Here is an 18,179-nt window from a genome sequence, read left to right as displayed (position 1 = left end):
TGTATTTTAGTTGGCCAGCTAATTTATTTCTATTTTTAGTAGAGACGGGGTCTCACTCTTGCTCAGGCTGGTCTCGAACTCCTGACCTCGAGCAATCCACCCGCCTCGGCCTCCCAGAGTGCTAGGATTACAGGCGTGAGCCACCGCTTCCGGCCTTTCCTGTCTTTTAAAATAGTGAATATCATTTGCATTTTCTTAAAGATTCTGGATCATTTCATTGGTGTACTTTTGGGCTCCCATGCTATGTAGATTTATGTCTATCCTTTTGACCTTTTGTCAGCATTTTTGTTTTTTCTTTATTATTGGATAGGAAAAAGAAAAGTAGATGTTTTAAAATTCTATTAAAGGGAAGAAATGGCTGCACTAGAGGGTTGAAGGACACCAGTTAGGGGGAAGAGCAGATGGGTGTGTCTGAAGCCTCTGACTTTGGGATTGGAGAGTCTTCACCCAACATTTCTGGCATCAGAGTTTTAAATTCCAGTGGAGTAGTCCTGAGAAGGTGAGCAGCTGCTGCCACAGCAGCCCTGAGGGAGGTTTTACCTTCTGGGCACTGAGGAGTTTAGCTGCCTGTTCTCCTGTGGGGATGGGAATGTATCACTGGACAGGTGGTGAGGTTGTAACCTTTCATTCTTTGTCAGTAAGCTGGTCCTGGAAGGTCACTACAATTACAGTGGATGAAAAATCTGGTCAGGTGTCATTGTAAGATACCAGTGTCAATAGAACAGTAATTAACAGATTGAAAGTTGTTAGGAAGCCAACTATTTGGTGAGCAGTAAGAATGAATTGGAACACAATATAGCATACTTTTGAATCTTTACATGGAAAGCAAGGCATAAGAATCCTTTGAAGCTAATAAAGAAAATGTATTCCACATGACCAAAGATACCTCAGGTGTAAGGTAGAGATAATGACTTTTGAGTCCTGCGATCATTGACCACCACTCAGACGGGCTTTGAGGAACCAAATCCATCATTACTGGAGCTTTTCAACATGGTATCTACCTCTTTTTTATATATATAGAAACAGAGAGACAGAGACTCTCACTCTTTTGCCTCAGCTAGAGTGAAATGGTGTCAGCCTAGCTCACAGCAACCTCAAACTCCAGGGCTTAAGCAGTCCTCCTGCCTCGTCCTGAGTAGCTGGGACTACAGACATGTGCCACCACACTCTGCTAAGTTTTAAATTTTTTGTACAGTTTGGGTTTTGCCATTGCCCAGGCTGGTCTTGAATTCCTGGCCTCAAGCAAGCCTCTGTTCTGGCCTCCCAAAGTGCTAGGATTATAGTGTGAGTCACTGCACCTGGCTATATCTACCTCTTTCATGTAGTCAACTTCTGCAGGGCAAGAACATTCTTTCAGTTTGAGATCTAGGGGTACAGACATCCCCCCAAAAGGCTGTGGTCCATTTGTGGCAAATGATGAAATCTCTAGTTTTGCCTCAATTCTCCCAAACAAAAAGGGAATATCATTTTCTATGTCAGAAAGGATCAAGAGGATTTGGAGACCATTAAAAAGAAAATCAAAGGAGATGGAAAGCCAAATCTGAACCTGTGGTTGTTGGTTGTAGACCAATTTAAAAACACCTGTTGTCCTTGGGGATGTCAGGGCTGCAGCTGTGAGGCCAGACAAGATAATTGGACTTGCTTAGGTGTACCATCTAACAGGAGTTATTGTGTGACTGAATTTGCAGTCCTGCATGTACATATTTTGTGGAGCTTGCTTTGCAGGCTCCATGGAGCACTTATCCTATGCCCTACATGGTGCCATCTGATTGGATCTGTAAAAACCACAACTACGTAACTGAACTGTATCTAGTATCCAGGCAAATAATGAGTGAAGAAAATGTGCAAGTTGTGGAGAACAGGAATAAAATCACTCAAGCTATGGCTTCAGTCCAAAGTCAAGGGGTCTTTTTTTGGTGAGAAAGGGAGTTTAGGGGACCTACTAGAACTACCAAGTGTTGACAGTGACTTTTCAGATATTAACTAGCCATATATTGTGTACAGACAGTGTCTGGACTACAGAAGGCAGGTAGTGCACCCAAGAGTGAGCCAGGGAATGCACTGTTGACTTTTGCCAGCTTTATTACAGTCCAGGATTCTGTGTGCTCTCTGCAGGGAAGCCATGCCATATCCACCTGCTGCTCCTAGCTCATTCATTACCAGAGCAGAATGTGAGCAGGAACCCTGCATTGCCCTTCAGTAGTGTGTGATTTGCCTACAGTCCTCCTGCCACCTGTACTGGGACTGCTCCCAGAACAGAGGCCAGACCCCATATTGTGAACTCAACCTGGGTGACAAGTGTCTGGATGGGGTGTTGAACAGCAACAACTATGAGTGAGACACCCTAAACAATTACAGTAGTCCTCCCCACCTTATCTGCAGTTTCTCTTTCCATGGTTTTGCTTTGTTTGGTTTCAGTTACCCATGGCACAGTACAAGAAGATATTTTGAGAGAGCAATCACATTCATATAACTTATTATAGTATATTGTTATAATTCTATTAGTTATTGTAAATCTCTTACTTTGCCTAATTTGTAAATTAAACTTTATCATAGGGTTGTATAGAAAAAAATATGTAGAGTTCATTATTGTGTGCAGTTTCAGGCAATCCACTGGGGGTCTTGGAATGTAGCCTCTGCAGATAAGGTGGGACTAATGTACCTGGCAACCAGACGTTTGATATAGAAGAATGTGTTGATTGAAAGTTTTTTGGCTCTTGAAAGGAGAGTATTTTCATTTTCTGATTACAGAACGACTGGAAACACCGTATTATCTTACTGTTGTGGCCCATGCCATTTCCGATAGCTGACAGGTCAATATCAGCAGAACATTTCTACTTCCTAGTTACCAGTGGCCAGCATCCCATCCTGATTGCTATTGGGCCAGCAGCTGCACACTCAGGTGAAAGCCAGCCATGCAATGAAATTTATCATTGTTGAACAGATGATGGTCCAGAACTAACAGTTGGGGGAAGCACTGACATGGCTTTGGAGTGTTGGAGTTCAACGAGTGTTTCAAAGACTACTGATTACAAACATTTTAAGGGCATTTTCACGTTCCTTCCTCAAGGGAAGCTGGGAATCCTCTACATGAGGTACTCTGGTGTGACTTTTTTGTGTGTGGAGCTTTACCTTCTGAGTGATACCCCCCCCAAGTGGCCTAGAAGACCCAGTGTGGCCATAATCTGTCTTCCTAGTAATCACTTGTACCTAGCAGTGTCTCTGTGGGTACGGTGCCTGGTTGGGGACACACTGCGGCCTTCCCTGTGCTCTTACACAAAGAAGAGACTGAAGTGCAGCTCATCACAAGATGATGATCATCGCAGGGTGATGCAGCTTTGCTGTGTAGCTTTCCCACATCTATGGTTAAAATGGTAATCTCTTTTCAAGAAAATTTTCATAGGAGGAAAAGTTTATCAAAAACATTCTGTTGTTCAAGGAAAATGGAGTAGAAGTTTTACTGCCTGTAGGACTTAATAGAATTTTCTGTACACAAATAGTGTACTTTGTAATTTACAAATTGACCAAAATTGGTGAAAGTATGGTATTTTAAAGAATGAATATTTGTTTATTAAAAAAAAAAATTACCACTCAACTGTCCAAAACTGCTAACCCTAACCATTAAGATAGAATGGTTCCTTCTTAGTATGTGTGTAAGTTGAGTTATTAATATATCTAGTTTATATATTCTGCATTTATTATTTAATAGAAACTTGTGCCTTCAAGGCAGTGGATCATAGGAGATAGGTGGCTTAAGAATGTGGTAAGGGCTGGGCGCAGTGGCTCACACCTGCAATCCTAGCATTCTGGGAGGCCGAGGCAGGAGGATTGCTCAAGGTTAGGAGTTCAAGACCAGCTTGAGCAAGAGCAAGATCCCGTCTCTACTAAAAAGAAAAAGAAAAATTAGCCGGACAACTAAAAATATATATAAGAAAAATTCAGCTGGGCATGGTCGTGCATGCCTGTAGTCCCAGCTATTCGGGAGGCTGAGACAGAAGGATTGCTTAAGGCCAGGAGTTTGAGGTTGCTGTGAGCTAGGCTAACACCACGTCACTGTAGCCCAGGCACCAAAGCAAGACTCTGTCTCTAAAAAAAAAAAAAAAAAGAGTGTGGCAGGCCAAGATACAGGGAGTGTGGCTCTGGTGGTGCCTATGCCCAACAATGCTCTGGTTTCACCATATGCGTCTGTGGAACAGGCCTTCCTGACTGATACCTGGGAGAGTCAACCACTCTCCCATCTGCTGAAATTGAGGAAGCTGCTGATCTGTGTGGCCTTTGCTTCCTTCTAATCTTTGCCCTTGCCCTTTGCTTCTGCATTGGGTTTGCCATATCATCTGGAATGATACTTGAATAATACTTGAATGATACATGAAATTTTGTGTTTTTTTAAATAAAATTTTAAAAATCTTTTTCTTGCTTGTTCTCAAACTTGTAACTTTTTTTTGCTTCTCAGGAAGATAACTTGTATCTGTTGTATTGCTCATGATACAAACTTAGAGAAATGACACTCTGTGTCTAGGGAAAAAGTCTTCTTTTGTATTCTAGTGAAAAAGCTTAATTTGTTTAAAAAAATAATTTAAAGAAAGAATAAAAACATTTGAGTAAGACCATGCAGTCCTGACTGAAATAATCAAAATTTGTTGAGTAGATCTGGACATTTATTTTGGTTATTGAAAGTCCTTTTGCACATTTTGGATTTACTTAGTTTGACATTACTGTGTAAATGACAGCAGCATTGATGCTTATCTAGTAACATATGTGCTCCTATCTCTCTTTTCCTACATATCTAAAACAAGAAGAAAATTGAATATAAAACTAACCACACACACAAAGTATGCTTAATTGGGGTTTCTAGTGATGGGAAAGATGGGGATATATTGTTGATGGAATCTCATATCACGAAGGGAATTGCATTTTAAGGGAGGGGACAAAACAGCGAAAAGTTGGTGATTAGATTAAAGTATATTCCTAGATAGTATAAAACACTAGGGAACAGTACTGAAAGTCTGCTAAGTGACCTGCTGCAGTTATTAAGCTGCATTGCCAGCTTCCCGAAGGGAAGATGGAGAAGTCTTATTTCTGGAGAGGTTGCCAGTTTCCGTACTAGTGGTATAAAATTTTTAATTTGAATAAAAAGGAAAAAGACAAAGTATCTCCTTGTTTTTTTCCTATTTGTATAGTTAGGATATAATCATAACATTTATTTGTGTGTGAAATCCAGAAATCAAGTAGATTTCCTGGTTTACCTTATGTGTATTTTCTCTTCCATCTAGGTAGACTTTACATTTTTAAGAGGAAACAATCCACGCAAAAGAAGAACAAACAAATCAAGATGTGTAGCTCTGTCGCTGCCAAGTTGTGGTTTTTGACAGATCGCCGCATCAGGGAAGACTATCCCCAAAAAGAAATCTTACGAGCATTGAAGGCCAAATGCTGTGAGGAGGAGCTGGACTTTAGGGCTGTGGTGATGGATGAGGTGGTGCTGACCATAGAGCAAGGAAACCTGGGTAAGTCTCTACTATGTCATCTTTTCGATTTTTACTTAGAATATAGTAAATCTACCTTTTTTTTTTTTTTTTAGAGACAGTGTCTCTGTCACCCAGGTTGGAATGTAGTGATGTGATCACAGCTCACTGCATCCTAGAACTCTCAGGTTCAAACAATCCTCTTGCCTCAGCCTCCTGACTAGCTAGGACTACAGGCCTGTGCTACATGCTTGGCTAATTTTTAAAATTTTTTGTGGAGATGGGATCTCAATATGGTGCCTAGGCTAGTCTTGAGCTCCTGCCCTGAAGTGATCCTCCTGCCTCTGCTTCTGCTACCCTGCCCAGCCCAAAGTTCTTTATTCTTTAATTTTAAGTCGAGGTATAATTCATTTGATAAACTGCATAGATCATCTCGTATTGGAGAACATTTGAGTTGTTTCCAGGTCAAAACGTTGAATAAGCCAGCTATGAACAAGTCTTTTTGATGACATTTGTTTTGATTTCTCTTGGGAAAATAACTCCCTATTTAAAAATGGCTATATAGTATTCAATTGTGTAGAATTGTGATTTGGAAATATCTGTAGACATTTTTGTTTGAAAACAGTTGGGTAGGAGGTTGCTACTGGCAGCTAGTGGATAGAGGCTAGAGATGCTACTAAATATCCTTTAATGCATAGTAGAGTCCCCCAACAATAAAGAATTATTCTGTTCAGAAATTAGTTCTTGAATTTATACTGTACATATTTTATCTGGAAAATAAAGTCTTTTTGTTAAAGCAAAAACCAGACACATTTGAAAATCTTTGCTCAGAGCATTACCACATCTTAACTTCAGGATCTACTATTATTTCAAAGTTACAAGATGAAGTCTGTCAATATAGCATCTATTATTTACTATCATGGCTATGAATAGATAATTGAAGGGGAAGTTTCTGTTATTAATTAATGTAAATATAAGGAAAAAGATGTCTTAAATCTGGAACTGGGGAGGAGTTAACTTGTATCCCACATTATTTTATAAAAATATATTTATTTATTTATTTAAAATAAAAAGCATCTTACTTCCAGATGGAGAAAGTAATAAATGCCAAGAGGCAAACTGAATCCATCTTCTCTGTCCCAATTAGCCATTGGTTAACCTTAGAAGTTCTTTGTAGTCCTTTCAGGAGACTTGAAGTTAAAGCACAGAATACATTAAGGACCAGAAATTCACTTGAGGGGAAAATGAGGAGAATGAAGTAGTTTTCTTACATTTGCCATCCTCTGGAATATATTCCTTAAACTATATCTAATAGGCAATAAGAAAAACTGTCCTCATTGCTTATTTGGGCACAGGAAATCTGTAGGTCAGATAAAAAATGTTTGTTTTCCTTGGTCATAGAGCTGAAGAATATCTGGTAATGATGTCAGCTGTGAAGTATTGCTACTTATTAGATCTGCTATTATTGGGCAGGCTAAAAGTTTTTTTTTAAAAAAATGCAAAATTACCAAAGGACTAAGCTTAAAACAGAAGAACTGCTGAGTTGATGAGATACATGATTAGCTTTGGGGCAAAAATTTTGAAACTATTTGTTTTTGTTTAATGAAGTATTTATGGGAGTGGTTATTGATTCAGACTTTTTGTTGTCTGTATTATTAATGTCTTCAGTGGAGTAGGTTGGCTAATTTTGTTAAAACTGAAAGATCTCCTCAAATGGTAGTGTTTTCCTGTTTTGGAGTTGGAAACCATTGCTGCTTCTTTCTATTTTAGTTTTAAGGGTGGACCTAATTTTAGAAGGCTGCAAAATTGCTGTGTGCTTGGTAAATTACTTCTTTTAATAAGGTGCTATTTAGGGATGTTGAGTAATTTCTTTCTCTAATCAGTTAGAATGAGTCTATTATCCTAGTACTTTTAAAAACTTTCATTTTGAAATAGTTTCAAATTTGTAGAAGTGTTGCAAAGAAGTCGTGTGTACTGTTTTCAGTTTCCAGCCATTGTTAATATTTTACTACATTCACGTTACCACTCTGTACTTCCTGAATGATTTAAAGTAAGGTGCCTCAGATTCTTAAGCATTTCCTAAGAGCAAGGATATTGTATAACCTTACTACTCTTAGATTCAGGAATTTTGATATTACTATAATACTGTTAAGTAATATATAGTTCATACTCAAAAAGTAGAAGTTTCATTATATAGCATTTTCCTTCTATCCAGGATGTCTTTAAGTATCACATGTTGTATTTGTCGTGTATTGTTAATTTACTTTATTCTTGAATTGTTTCTTTGCCTTTCCTAATCTTTTTAGATATTGAGGTTTTTGCAGAGTACGGTCAACTTTTCTGCAGAATGTCCTGCAGTTTGGGTTTGTCTGATGTATACTAAGTTATAGTCAGATTATGCAGTTTTGGTAGGAATATCACATAAGTAAATGCTACACTTCATAATACTTTACATCAGGAGGCATATGCCAGTTTTCCCTATTCTTTGATGACTTGGTTAAAGTCTTCTGGGTTTCTTTACTGAAAGATGCAGTATTTTCCTTGCTAATAATGGTTTTAGCCTCTTGGTGAATCTTGCCAGAATCAGTTCTTACTATGATGTTCTAAGGTGGAGGTTCCCCGCCATCTCTATCATTCATTCTATATTTATTATTTGGTATTCTGCTGTACAGAAGCGTTTTCTTGTCTCTCTTACCTTTTTTTTTTTTTTCCCTCCCTCTCCCCAAAGAAGTTTCACTGTGTTGCTCAGGCTAATGTCAAACTCCCAGCCTCCGGCAGTCCTCCCACCTTAGGCTCTTGAGCACCTAGGATTACAGGTGCATGGCACCACACCCAGCTCCTTCTGTTATCTTTTGGATTCATGGTCTTTTCATTATTCAAAAAATATAATCCGTTAATGTCACCATTTTGCTTAAATCGGCAGGGTTAGGACCAGTGAGAGCCCTTCACGTTGGCTCCTATGTCCTTTTTATATGTGCCCTTCATTTTTGTAGCACTCCCCTACTTTACAGGCCCATTTGTTCTTTCCTTGTTACAGCCCTGTAATCAGTAATTTCTTCAGAATTCTGAGTCCTTTTAGTGGGACTTAGAAACCAGAATCTGGATGAGCAGTGTTTTTTTAAAAATTGATTTTTAAGATGGTTTTCTATTAGCTCTAAATTCACAAGTATACATACAGAGTGCTATATATACATTTATTAAAAGCCAAACTATAATAATTAAAATTATTCTCATGTTCAAATTATTAAATCTACAGCCTTTTGGGTAAAGAGTTTAATACTGAGGTAACATTTATGATATTTTCTTCCCAACAGTATTTCAAAAGATGGGACTTTGGTTAATAGTTTTAGAATATACATTCTATGTTTCTAGTGAAGAACATGAAGTTTAAAATGGCATTTTTCATGAAGTTTATGTAGTAATACCTTAAAGCTCATTTTGAAAATACAGTGACCAAGGCCTACAGTGCTGATTTGTTGGAGGTTCATTAAAATGTCTTTTCTCTTGAAAAATATTTGGATGGTCATCAGTGATGTTTTTCTCTTGACTATTTATTATTCCAGAAGACTTTAAAATCTTTTTGTTTGACTCCAGGAAAAAAAAAAAGCTTACCAAAACATCTTACTCTACATAAGAAGAGAAAGGAAGAGTAGAGTTGTAATTTTGGTAGTGAGAAGCATAGTGTTCATGGTATAAGGCAGTGGTCCCCAACCTTTTTGGCATCAGGGACTGGATTCATGGAAGACAATTTTTCCATGGTGGGGAGGGATGATTTCAGGGTGATTAAAGTGCGTTACATTTATTGTGCAGTCAAACCTATCTGCTAATGATAGTCTGTATTTGCAGCCACTCCCCAGTGCTAGCACCACCACCACCACAGCTCCACCTCAGATCATCAGGCAGCAGATTCTCACAAGGAGCGTGCAGTAACCTAGATCCCTCGCATACACAGTTTATGGTAGGGTTCAAGCTCCTGTGAGAAACTAATGCCACTGCTGATCTGACAGGAGGAGGAGCTTATGCAGTGATGTGTGTGATGGGGAGCAGCTGTAAATACAGATGAAGCTTCACTCACTGCTGCTTGCCTCCTGCTCTGCAGCCCGGTTCCTAACAGGCCACATACCAGTACCAGTCCATGGTCCGGGGTTGGGGGCTACAGGTATAAGGTACTTCTCTTTCTTATGGGGAAGGGGTGGGGAGGAGTAATACGTCCTCCCCCCTCCCCTGCCCAAGCCAAGCTAATTGGTGAGGGAAGTTCCAAGAGATTGATTTATAGAGACTGAAGATTTTTGTAAGAAGTGACTGGCCTGTTGCTTCATACCTGGATGGTTTCTGAGGCAGGAGTTTTGTTGGGAGTTATCCATTCCATTAGAGTATTTAAAGGATTCTAATATGTGTGCTTGGCAAGAAAGAACCGGGACAGTTCCTCCTCTTCGAATTTTAGTTCTGCTACTCAACTTTGTCTTATTTGAGGTCAATGCTGGTGAGCCAGAAAAATGCCTTTTCACTCCACCATTCTGAAAGTCTTGCTTCTAGAAGAGCCTTTCAATTGATTGTCTGAGTTTGGCCTGCTATAACAAATTACCATAGACTGAATGACTTAAATGACAGAAATTTACTTCTCACAGTTCTGGAGGTTGGAAAGTCCAACATCAAGGTGCTGGCAGATTTGGTTCTGGTGAGGGCCTACTTCGTGGTTTCAAGATGGCTGTCTTGCTTTGTCCTTATCTGGCAGAGATATTGGAGGACTAATATATTGAAGCCATGACATTATATTTTCTAGTTTATCTAGATTCTTTGATACAGTATACCAACATGGTGGATAACAAGACTGAACAGAAGTACATTCTATTGTGTTCTCTCTTTAGATATATTATGTTGATTCCCCCCCCCAAGTATCATTATGGACTTAGTATTTCAGATTTACATGTGTCAGTAGCCAGTACTTTTTTATGCTCAATGTCTCAACTTTCACCAGTGGGAGCTTCTTATAGATTGATTACTATGTCTTTTTGACATGACTACATTCATCTTTGAAAATTGCTTTGCTTTTAGGTACAATAAAATGTTCCAAGCTGACCTGGTACTTCCCAGCTTTAGGTCTAGAATTGGCCACTCTCTAAGGAATCCCAGTACCATTTGTGAAAAAATTGTATTCAAGATCATAATCTTGAGTGTTGTAGTACATTTTGGGGATGACAGTGCACCTGGGCCATTTCAGTGAAGAGAGCTAGAAAGATATTTAATTATAATTTTAATTTTATAAAGGTATCAGTGCATATTGGCATTACGAGTCCAGTGCTAACAGATTGGTGATTCTATAAAATTTTTGATTTATACTGAATATTGTAAGCTGATTATTTTCTCTTCTTTTGAATACTTATATTCCTGAAAAGAATCCCATAATTATTTGTTTTATCCAAAGATATATTAATAGCCAGTAATACTATGATTTCAAACAGTAGGATTACGGGATAAAGTTCATAATTTTCTAGTTCTTCCCTTTGATTTTAGACTCATTCCATTGAGGATTTGTAGTCAAATTACTTTGTTCTAGAGTCACTTATTTTAGATGGCACCTACCTGATGAATAGTTTGGATTCCACTTTGGAAAACAATTTAGCGGTTTCTTACAAAACTAAACATGTTCTTACTGTACGATCCAGCAATCGTGCTCCTTGGTAAAGGAGTTGAATACCTATGTTTACACAAAAACCTGGACATGGATGTTTATAGTGGCTTTATTCGTAATTGCCAAAAGTTGGAAGTAACCATTCTACTTGGAAGTAAGAAATAGGCAAACCAGTATATCCAGACAGTAGAATATTATTCAGTGATAAAAATTAATGAACTGTCAGGTCTCCAAATGACATGGAAAAACCTCAATGCATATTATTCATTTTTGGACAGTTTTAAATTTTGTGTTTATTCACCTAAGATCATTAAAAATGTACTTGTTTTGGCCAGGTGCGGTGGCTCACGCCTGTAATCCTAGTACTCTGGGAGGCCGAGGCAGCAGGATCACTTGATATCAGGAGTTTGAGACCAGCCTGAGTAAGAGTGAGACCCTGTTCCTACGACAAATAGAGAGAAAATTGGCCAGCCAACTAAAAATAGAAACAAAAAACTTAAGCTGGGCATGGTGGTGAGCGCCTGTAGTCCCAGCTAGTTGGGAGGCTGAGAAAGGAGGATCTCTTGAGCCCAGGAGTTTGAAGTTGCTGTGAGCTAGCCTGACACCACGACACTGTAGCCTGGGCAGCAGAGCAAGACTCTGTCTCCAAAAAAAAAAAAAAAAGTACTTAAATATCCTATAAATAAAGTGGCTACCCACTACATGGGATATGGGCCACCCCTCTCAGCATGGCATTTGATTTTTAAAAAATTGTTTTTTCTTATAGAAATCTTATTGATCACACAGTAGTTACAAGAATGTCAGATATAATGATGTACACAATCAAAACAAAATAGGCTGATTAAGAATTTACATAATGTAAACAATATACATATTAATATTAAAAGTTAGCCACAGGTACAGATGCATGCATCAATGAGAGCTTGTGGTGGGAAACCCTTTAACTGTCAGTTGAAGGCCCAGATGCTTTTCCCCTCATTGCAGCAAATAGCTTTTACTAACAGATACAGGCATTCCACAAGGGTAAATGGTGATCTACTGTATGAAAAAATCTAAATTGGTATAACTGATCTTTCTGTGATACTCCCAAGAAAATAGCAAATAGTGGACTCCATGTAGGTAGTAGGAAGCATTGTTCGTTTAATATAGGTTGGACTTGAGAGATGTTTAACTCTTGACATTAATATAAAGAGCATATGTCTCCACTTGCTGTGTTTCTCCACAACTTACATGCACTTAGAGTGGGAGAATTCTGATGGTTGTTTGACCTAACAGTGACAGCTGAACTACCTTTAAAAATAAGGGAATCTTTTGATAACATACTTTAGTTATACACTTAACATTAAAAAAAAATAATCTGTAGCTGTAAGCCAAAAGTGGTAGAAGGAAGTGCTTCTGAATTTTAATGCTTTTGGTTTTACTATACTGTGGTTTCTACTGCTGTGCAAAAGAATGACAATGGTATGGGTGCTTGTTTGTTTACCAAAAGCAGGTACTTAGATAGGAGAAAACCCAAAACAGAAGAAATGCCACTCTTTTTCTCTGGGACCTTTAAGAAACTACATCTAAATTATACGTTATTTAAGGTTCCTATTGAGCAGTGATGCTTTTCTGTGTACAATTGTCTGGAGAATGTCAACAGAAAAGAACGCAAACCCTGTAAAATAATTTAAAAAGGTTTATTCTGAGCCAGGTATGTGCCACCACGGCCTGGAGAGCCACGCCCAAGAAGCTTTGAGCAAGTGGTCTCACTGTAGTTGGGTTACAGTTTGGTTTTATACATTTTAGGCAGATAGGAACTAATACATGGCAGGTATACACTGGTTTGGCCCAGAAAGGCAGGACATCTCGAAGCAGAGGATTACAGGTTGTAGGTGGATTTAAAGATTCTTTGATTTATAATGGGTTAAAGAAATGAATATTTGGAAGGCTTGGAATGTTAAGGAAGTCTGTTAATCAGAGACAAGCCACCAGGTATGTACTCAGACTCACGTGATCTGTTAAATAAATTGATGCCCTGCAGGTTTGGTTTAATCATTGTTTTACATGGCTCTCGGTTTGTTAATGATCTTATTGTTACAAAAAATAACTTCGAACTAGGCCTGTCTGACCTCTCTTCTCCTCATGGCTTGCAACTCAGCTTTAAGGTTTTTTCTGTTGTTGGTGGTAGGGGAGGAGGGCACAGTTCCTTGGCCAAGAGGGGGTCTATTTGGTTGATCTGGGGGGCTTAAGATTTCATTTTAGTTCACAAGAACAAACCCAGTAAGAATTTTCTAACACTGTAAGAGCATAGACCTTTGATATACTTCTCTTAGGAATCAGGAACTTTGAGCAACAATTCAGAGTCAGGATTTTTTTTTTTTTTTTCCTTTTTGGGACAGAGTCTCACTCTGTTGCCCTGGCTAGAGTGCAGTGGTGTCGTCATAGCTCACTGCAACATCAGATTCCTGGGCTCAAGCGATCCTCTTGCCTCAGCCTCCTGAGTAGCTGGGGACTACAGGCATGCGCCACCACATGTGGCTAATTTTTTTCTATTTTTTGGTAGAGACAGGGTCTCACTCTTGCTCAGGCTGGTCTCGACTCCTGACCTCAAGGGGTCCTCGAGCCTCTGCCTCCCAGAGTGCTAGGATTGCAGGTGTGAGCCACCATGCCTAGCTCAGAGTTGTTTTCTTACACACCCCTGATGACATGACACTGTGTTTGTGCCACCTCTTATGGCAGATGCCTTTTGGTTGGTTATGCTTGACAATTCATGCTTAAATCCTCACATTGAATGAAAATCCTCCTATAAAAAAGGCGGGTAGGTCTTGTAACCTAAAGAGAAGATTCAGTATCTCTCTGAATGTCTTTGAATTACTGCTTGAATTGCAAGTTCCTAGTTGGGGAGAAAAGAGCACTTAAATAAAATTAGAAGGTCTGTTTTATTGGCAACTTAGGATGCAAAGTATTTTATCTTTAAACTTGTAAGATTTGAAAACAAGATAGCCTAGGTTAAATAATGAGGTTTTTCAAAGCCAGTTGTGCTCATTTTGGCTTTCGGTTTTTCTGCTTAAAATACAAAAACAACTTCCTAAAACTCCTAGGTGGGAGCATTACTGTTTTGATAATCTATGATTAGATGAACTGATCAATCTTAGTTGGCAATATCCCTTTTTTCCCTTGGTAAGGATTTTAAAAATTCTAGCAGAGATGCTTTTTCCTAGTCTTACATGGACAATTTCATTCCACGTGTCTCCAAGGAGGCACATACTATATACAGAAATCCATCTTCATCCTTCTCATTTTCATAGGCCTCTGAAATGCTCACCATGCTGTGTCTGTTCAACAACAGGAAGAAGGTTTGATTAGCTTTGAGCTATAAGTGCCTTCTAATTATCATGTCAATGGAATCAGTTACAAGGGACTTGGTCCAGGACATCAAGCTGCTTCTTACCCTTGTTTTATCTGGATTTTGGTAGGATGCTGCTCTCAGATAAATCCTCTGTCTTCTACTCTGTGGGGCACCTTTTCATATACTTATTTGTCACCTGAGTATCTTCTTTGGTGAGGTATCTGTTCAGGGCTTTTGCCCATATTTTAATCAGGTTGTTTTCTTATTGTTGAGTTTTAAGAGTCCTTTGTGTATTTTGAAAAACAGTCCCTTTGTCAGATGTGTCTCTTGACACACTGTCTTTTATAGAAGTTTTTAATTTTAGTGAAGTCCAACTTATCTATTATTTTATTATTCTTGCCTTTGGTATTGTATCCAAAAAGTCAATCACCATTCCCAGAACTTACCTTGCAAAACGGAAACTTTGTACCCTTGACCAACATCTCCCCATATCTCCTCTCCAACCCCTGGTAAGCAGTATTCTACTCTGTTTCTTTAAGTTTGATATTTGTAGATTCCATATAAGTGAGATCATGCATTATTTTTGTTTTTGTGTCTGGCTTATTTTACTTAGCATAATGTCCTCCAGGCTCATTCATATTGTTGCAAATAACAGCATTTTCTTCTTTTCTAAGACTGAATAGTATTCCATTGTGTATATATACACCACATTTTCTTTATCCATCGGTCCACTGACAGACACTTAAGTTGTTTCCGTATCTTGGCTTATGTCAATAATGCTGCAGTGAACAAGGGATGCAGATATCTCTGACCTACTGATTTCATATCCTTTGGATATATACCCAGAAGTGGAATTACTGGATCAAGGTAGTTCTGTTTTTAGTTTTGATGAACCTCCATACTGTTTTCCATAGTGACTCTGCCAGTTTTACATTCCCACCAATAGTGTACAAAGGTATTTTTGTGTGTGTTTACTTAAGGGATTGCATAAAATATCTTAAAGTTATAACAATCTGGCCCAAGATGGGAGGATCGCTTAAGGCCAGGAGTTCAAGACCAGCCTGGGCAACATTGTCAAACTCCTTCTCTATGAAAAAAAATTAAAAAATGAGCCCAGCATGGTGGTGTGCAACCATAGTCCCAGCTACTTTGAAGGCTGAGGCAGAAGGATCTCTTGAGCCTAGGAGTTTGAGGTTACAGTGAGGTATGATCACACCACTGCACTCCAGTCTGGGCAACATAGCAAGATCCTGTCTCTTAGAAAATTTTATAAGTGATAACTAAATCTATTTTCAACTGTACATCTTTACATCCTTCCACTTTCTGTTATGATTGCCACATCTTTTTATATTTCATATCCCTCGACATAGTTTTATAGTTATTTTTTGTCTTTTTATGTTTTAAATTCTATATCAGAATTAAAAGTGATTTATACTTTACCAGTACAGTATTCCAGGCTTCTGTATGTGCTATATATTTACCTCTACCACATAGCTTTAATATTTCCATGTGTTTTTGTGTCGCTATCTATGTCCTTTGTTTCAACTTGACATTGTTAAATGAAATCAATAAGTTGGGGGAAAAGAGTGTATGGTCTGGTACGCTTATCTAAAGGAAGGGCAATGTATGAATATAACTTTTTGGTAGTTTAAAAAAGTAATGGAAGAGCCGGATGTGATGGTATGCACCTGTAGTTCCAGCTTGCGAGGCTGAGGCAGGAGCATTGCTCGAGTCCAGGAGTTTGAGGTTGCAGTGAGCCATGGTGAGGCTGTGATGTATTAAGTAACCAATACATCACTTAATTGCAGACCACAGATTGTAGACAGTAGACCCTCAGAGTTGAATACCTGGCATAGACAAGGTAGATAGCAATTGGGACTACCTTTCTTATTTCAGGATGAGAATGCAGTATCTAGTATACAGTAATGAAACTGGCAATTAATTACCTTTATTTACTTGGAATCATGGGCTTTTTGAGGACAAGGTCCAGGAGAACCTGGTAGCTGTTGCCATCAGATACTTTAAAAAGTATGTGAAATTTGAGGCCAGGTGACTAGAATGGCTTTCTGAAGGTATTGGAGGACCTAAAGCAAGAAAAAACCCAAGAGGTCAGATCTCTGAATTCTTTGTTCCAGCCAAATAATGGAATGCAGGGGCTTTCCTGTATTTAAGACTATAGGTCTAATGTAACAATTAGAGTATATTCCTGCTAAAAGGAGTCTTCCAGCGGTCATGTGGCTAGGAAATTAGCACAACTGGGGATTTGGGGGGAAGTTGTGACATAATGGAAAGCTTTGGGCTTTATAACTCAGATCTAGTTGTCCTGGCTATTTATTAAATGAACCTTTTTGTAGTTGGGCAGACTGATCTTGATCCATTTACTTAATGCTAAAGTAAATCTGTTGGTAACCTATCTTTCTGTCAAGTAGGAATAAAAATTAAAATGCCAACAGTAGTCCCCCCCCCCCCATGTGTGGTTTCATTTTTCCAGGGTTTCAGTAATTCAAGGTCAACCGTGGGCTAAAAATATTAAATGGAAAATTCCAAAAATAGAAAGTTCATAAGATTTAAATTGCTGCTGTTGTGAGTAGCCTGGTGAAAATCTTGCACTATCCTGCTCTTTCTGGGCCCGGATATGAATCATGTCTTTGTCCAGTGTTTGTGTGCTATATACACTACCCGTCCGTTAGTCAGTTAGTAGCCATCTCAGTTATCAGGTCAGCCGGTCAACTGTTACAGTATTGCAGTGCTTGTGTTCAAGTGACCCTTATTTTACTTAATAATGGCTCCAAAGGGCAAGAGTAGTGATGCTGGCAATTTGGACATGCCAAAGAGAAGCTGTGAAGTGCTTCCTTCAAGTAAAAAGGTGAAAGCTCTCCACTTTATAAGGAAAGAAAAAAACCATATGCTAAGGTTGCTAAGAGCTACAGTAAGAATGAATCTTCTATCCATGAAATTGTGAAGAAAATCAAAGAAATTCACTTATAGTATATATAGGGTTCAGTGTTATCTGCAGTTGCATATATTCACTGGGGGTCTTGGAATATACCCCGTTGTGGATAAATAGAGACTACTGTACTTTATATAACGTGTTCAGGATATACTTGGTGTATATGATATGCTCTGGTGTGATATCTGACACATAGTAAATACTCAGTAAATAATATGGTTATTAACTGTTGGTAGATAAACATGATATTCTTCAACTGTTTATGCACAGTACTTTTGGCAGTTGTGAAATTGATCTGATTCTATAAGACTGTTCTGTAAAAGATACCTGAGTGTCAAGTCACTAAAGAGGTCATGGCTTTAGTTACTAAGTTGAACTAGGACAAGAATAATAATCTCTCAGGTCTTAGAATTCCAGCTTTAAGATTATGTTTCCTTTACAAACAGTTACATAGCATTATACAAAACATCTTACAAATATTAACTCATTCTTTTAACAATCGTATGAGGTGGATATTCCTAGATTGCTTAATTATTTGCCTGTAATTATCAACCTTTTAAATGGTAGAGCTAGGATTTAGAATCAGGCAGTCTCTTCAGAGTTTGGAATATGTTTAGTTCTTCCCTTTTCCTACATGGAAGGTGTACTATAAATACTGTTCGGTCCCTTGTTTTTTGCCCCCCTACTAGATTCTGTGGGATTTCTGATGTACATAATCATGTCATCTTTCTTATTTTACTGGATTTGGTAGGATTGCCAACATAATGTTGAGCAAAAGTCATGATAGGAAGCATATTGGTC

General features: G+C 38.5%; 1 protein-coding gene across 5 annotated transcripts in view; it reads left to right on the top strand.

Annotated features, from left to right (window-relative positions):
• Positions 1 to 18,179, top strand: part of RIMKLB (ribosomal modification protein rimK like family member B) — a 62,986-nt gene that overhangs the window by 13,366 nt on the left and 31,441 nt on the right. For all 5 annotated transcript variants that reach the window (XM_045554381.1, XM_045554383.1, XM_045554384.1 and 2 more), the window contains exon 2: positions 5,274 to 5,507. In XM_045554381.1, the coding sequence (XP_045410337.1) occupies positions 5,333 to 5,507 (175 nt within the window). In that variant the 5' untranslated portion in view covers positions 5,274 to 5,332. The remainder of the gene's footprint in view (positions 1 to 5,273; positions 5,508 to 18,179) is intronic.

The sequence above is a fragment of the Lemur catta genome, chromosome 6 (genome assembly GCF_020740605.2).
Source record: "Lemur catta isolate mLemCat1 chromosome 6, mLemCat1.pri, whole genome shotgun sequence".
Classification (NCBI taxonomy): domain Eukaryota; kingdom Metazoa; phylum Chordata; class Mammalia; order Primates; family Lemuridae; genus Lemur; species Lemur catta.
Note: the sequence above shows the minus strand (reverse complement) of the source record. Positions and strands in the feature narration are given on the sequence as shown.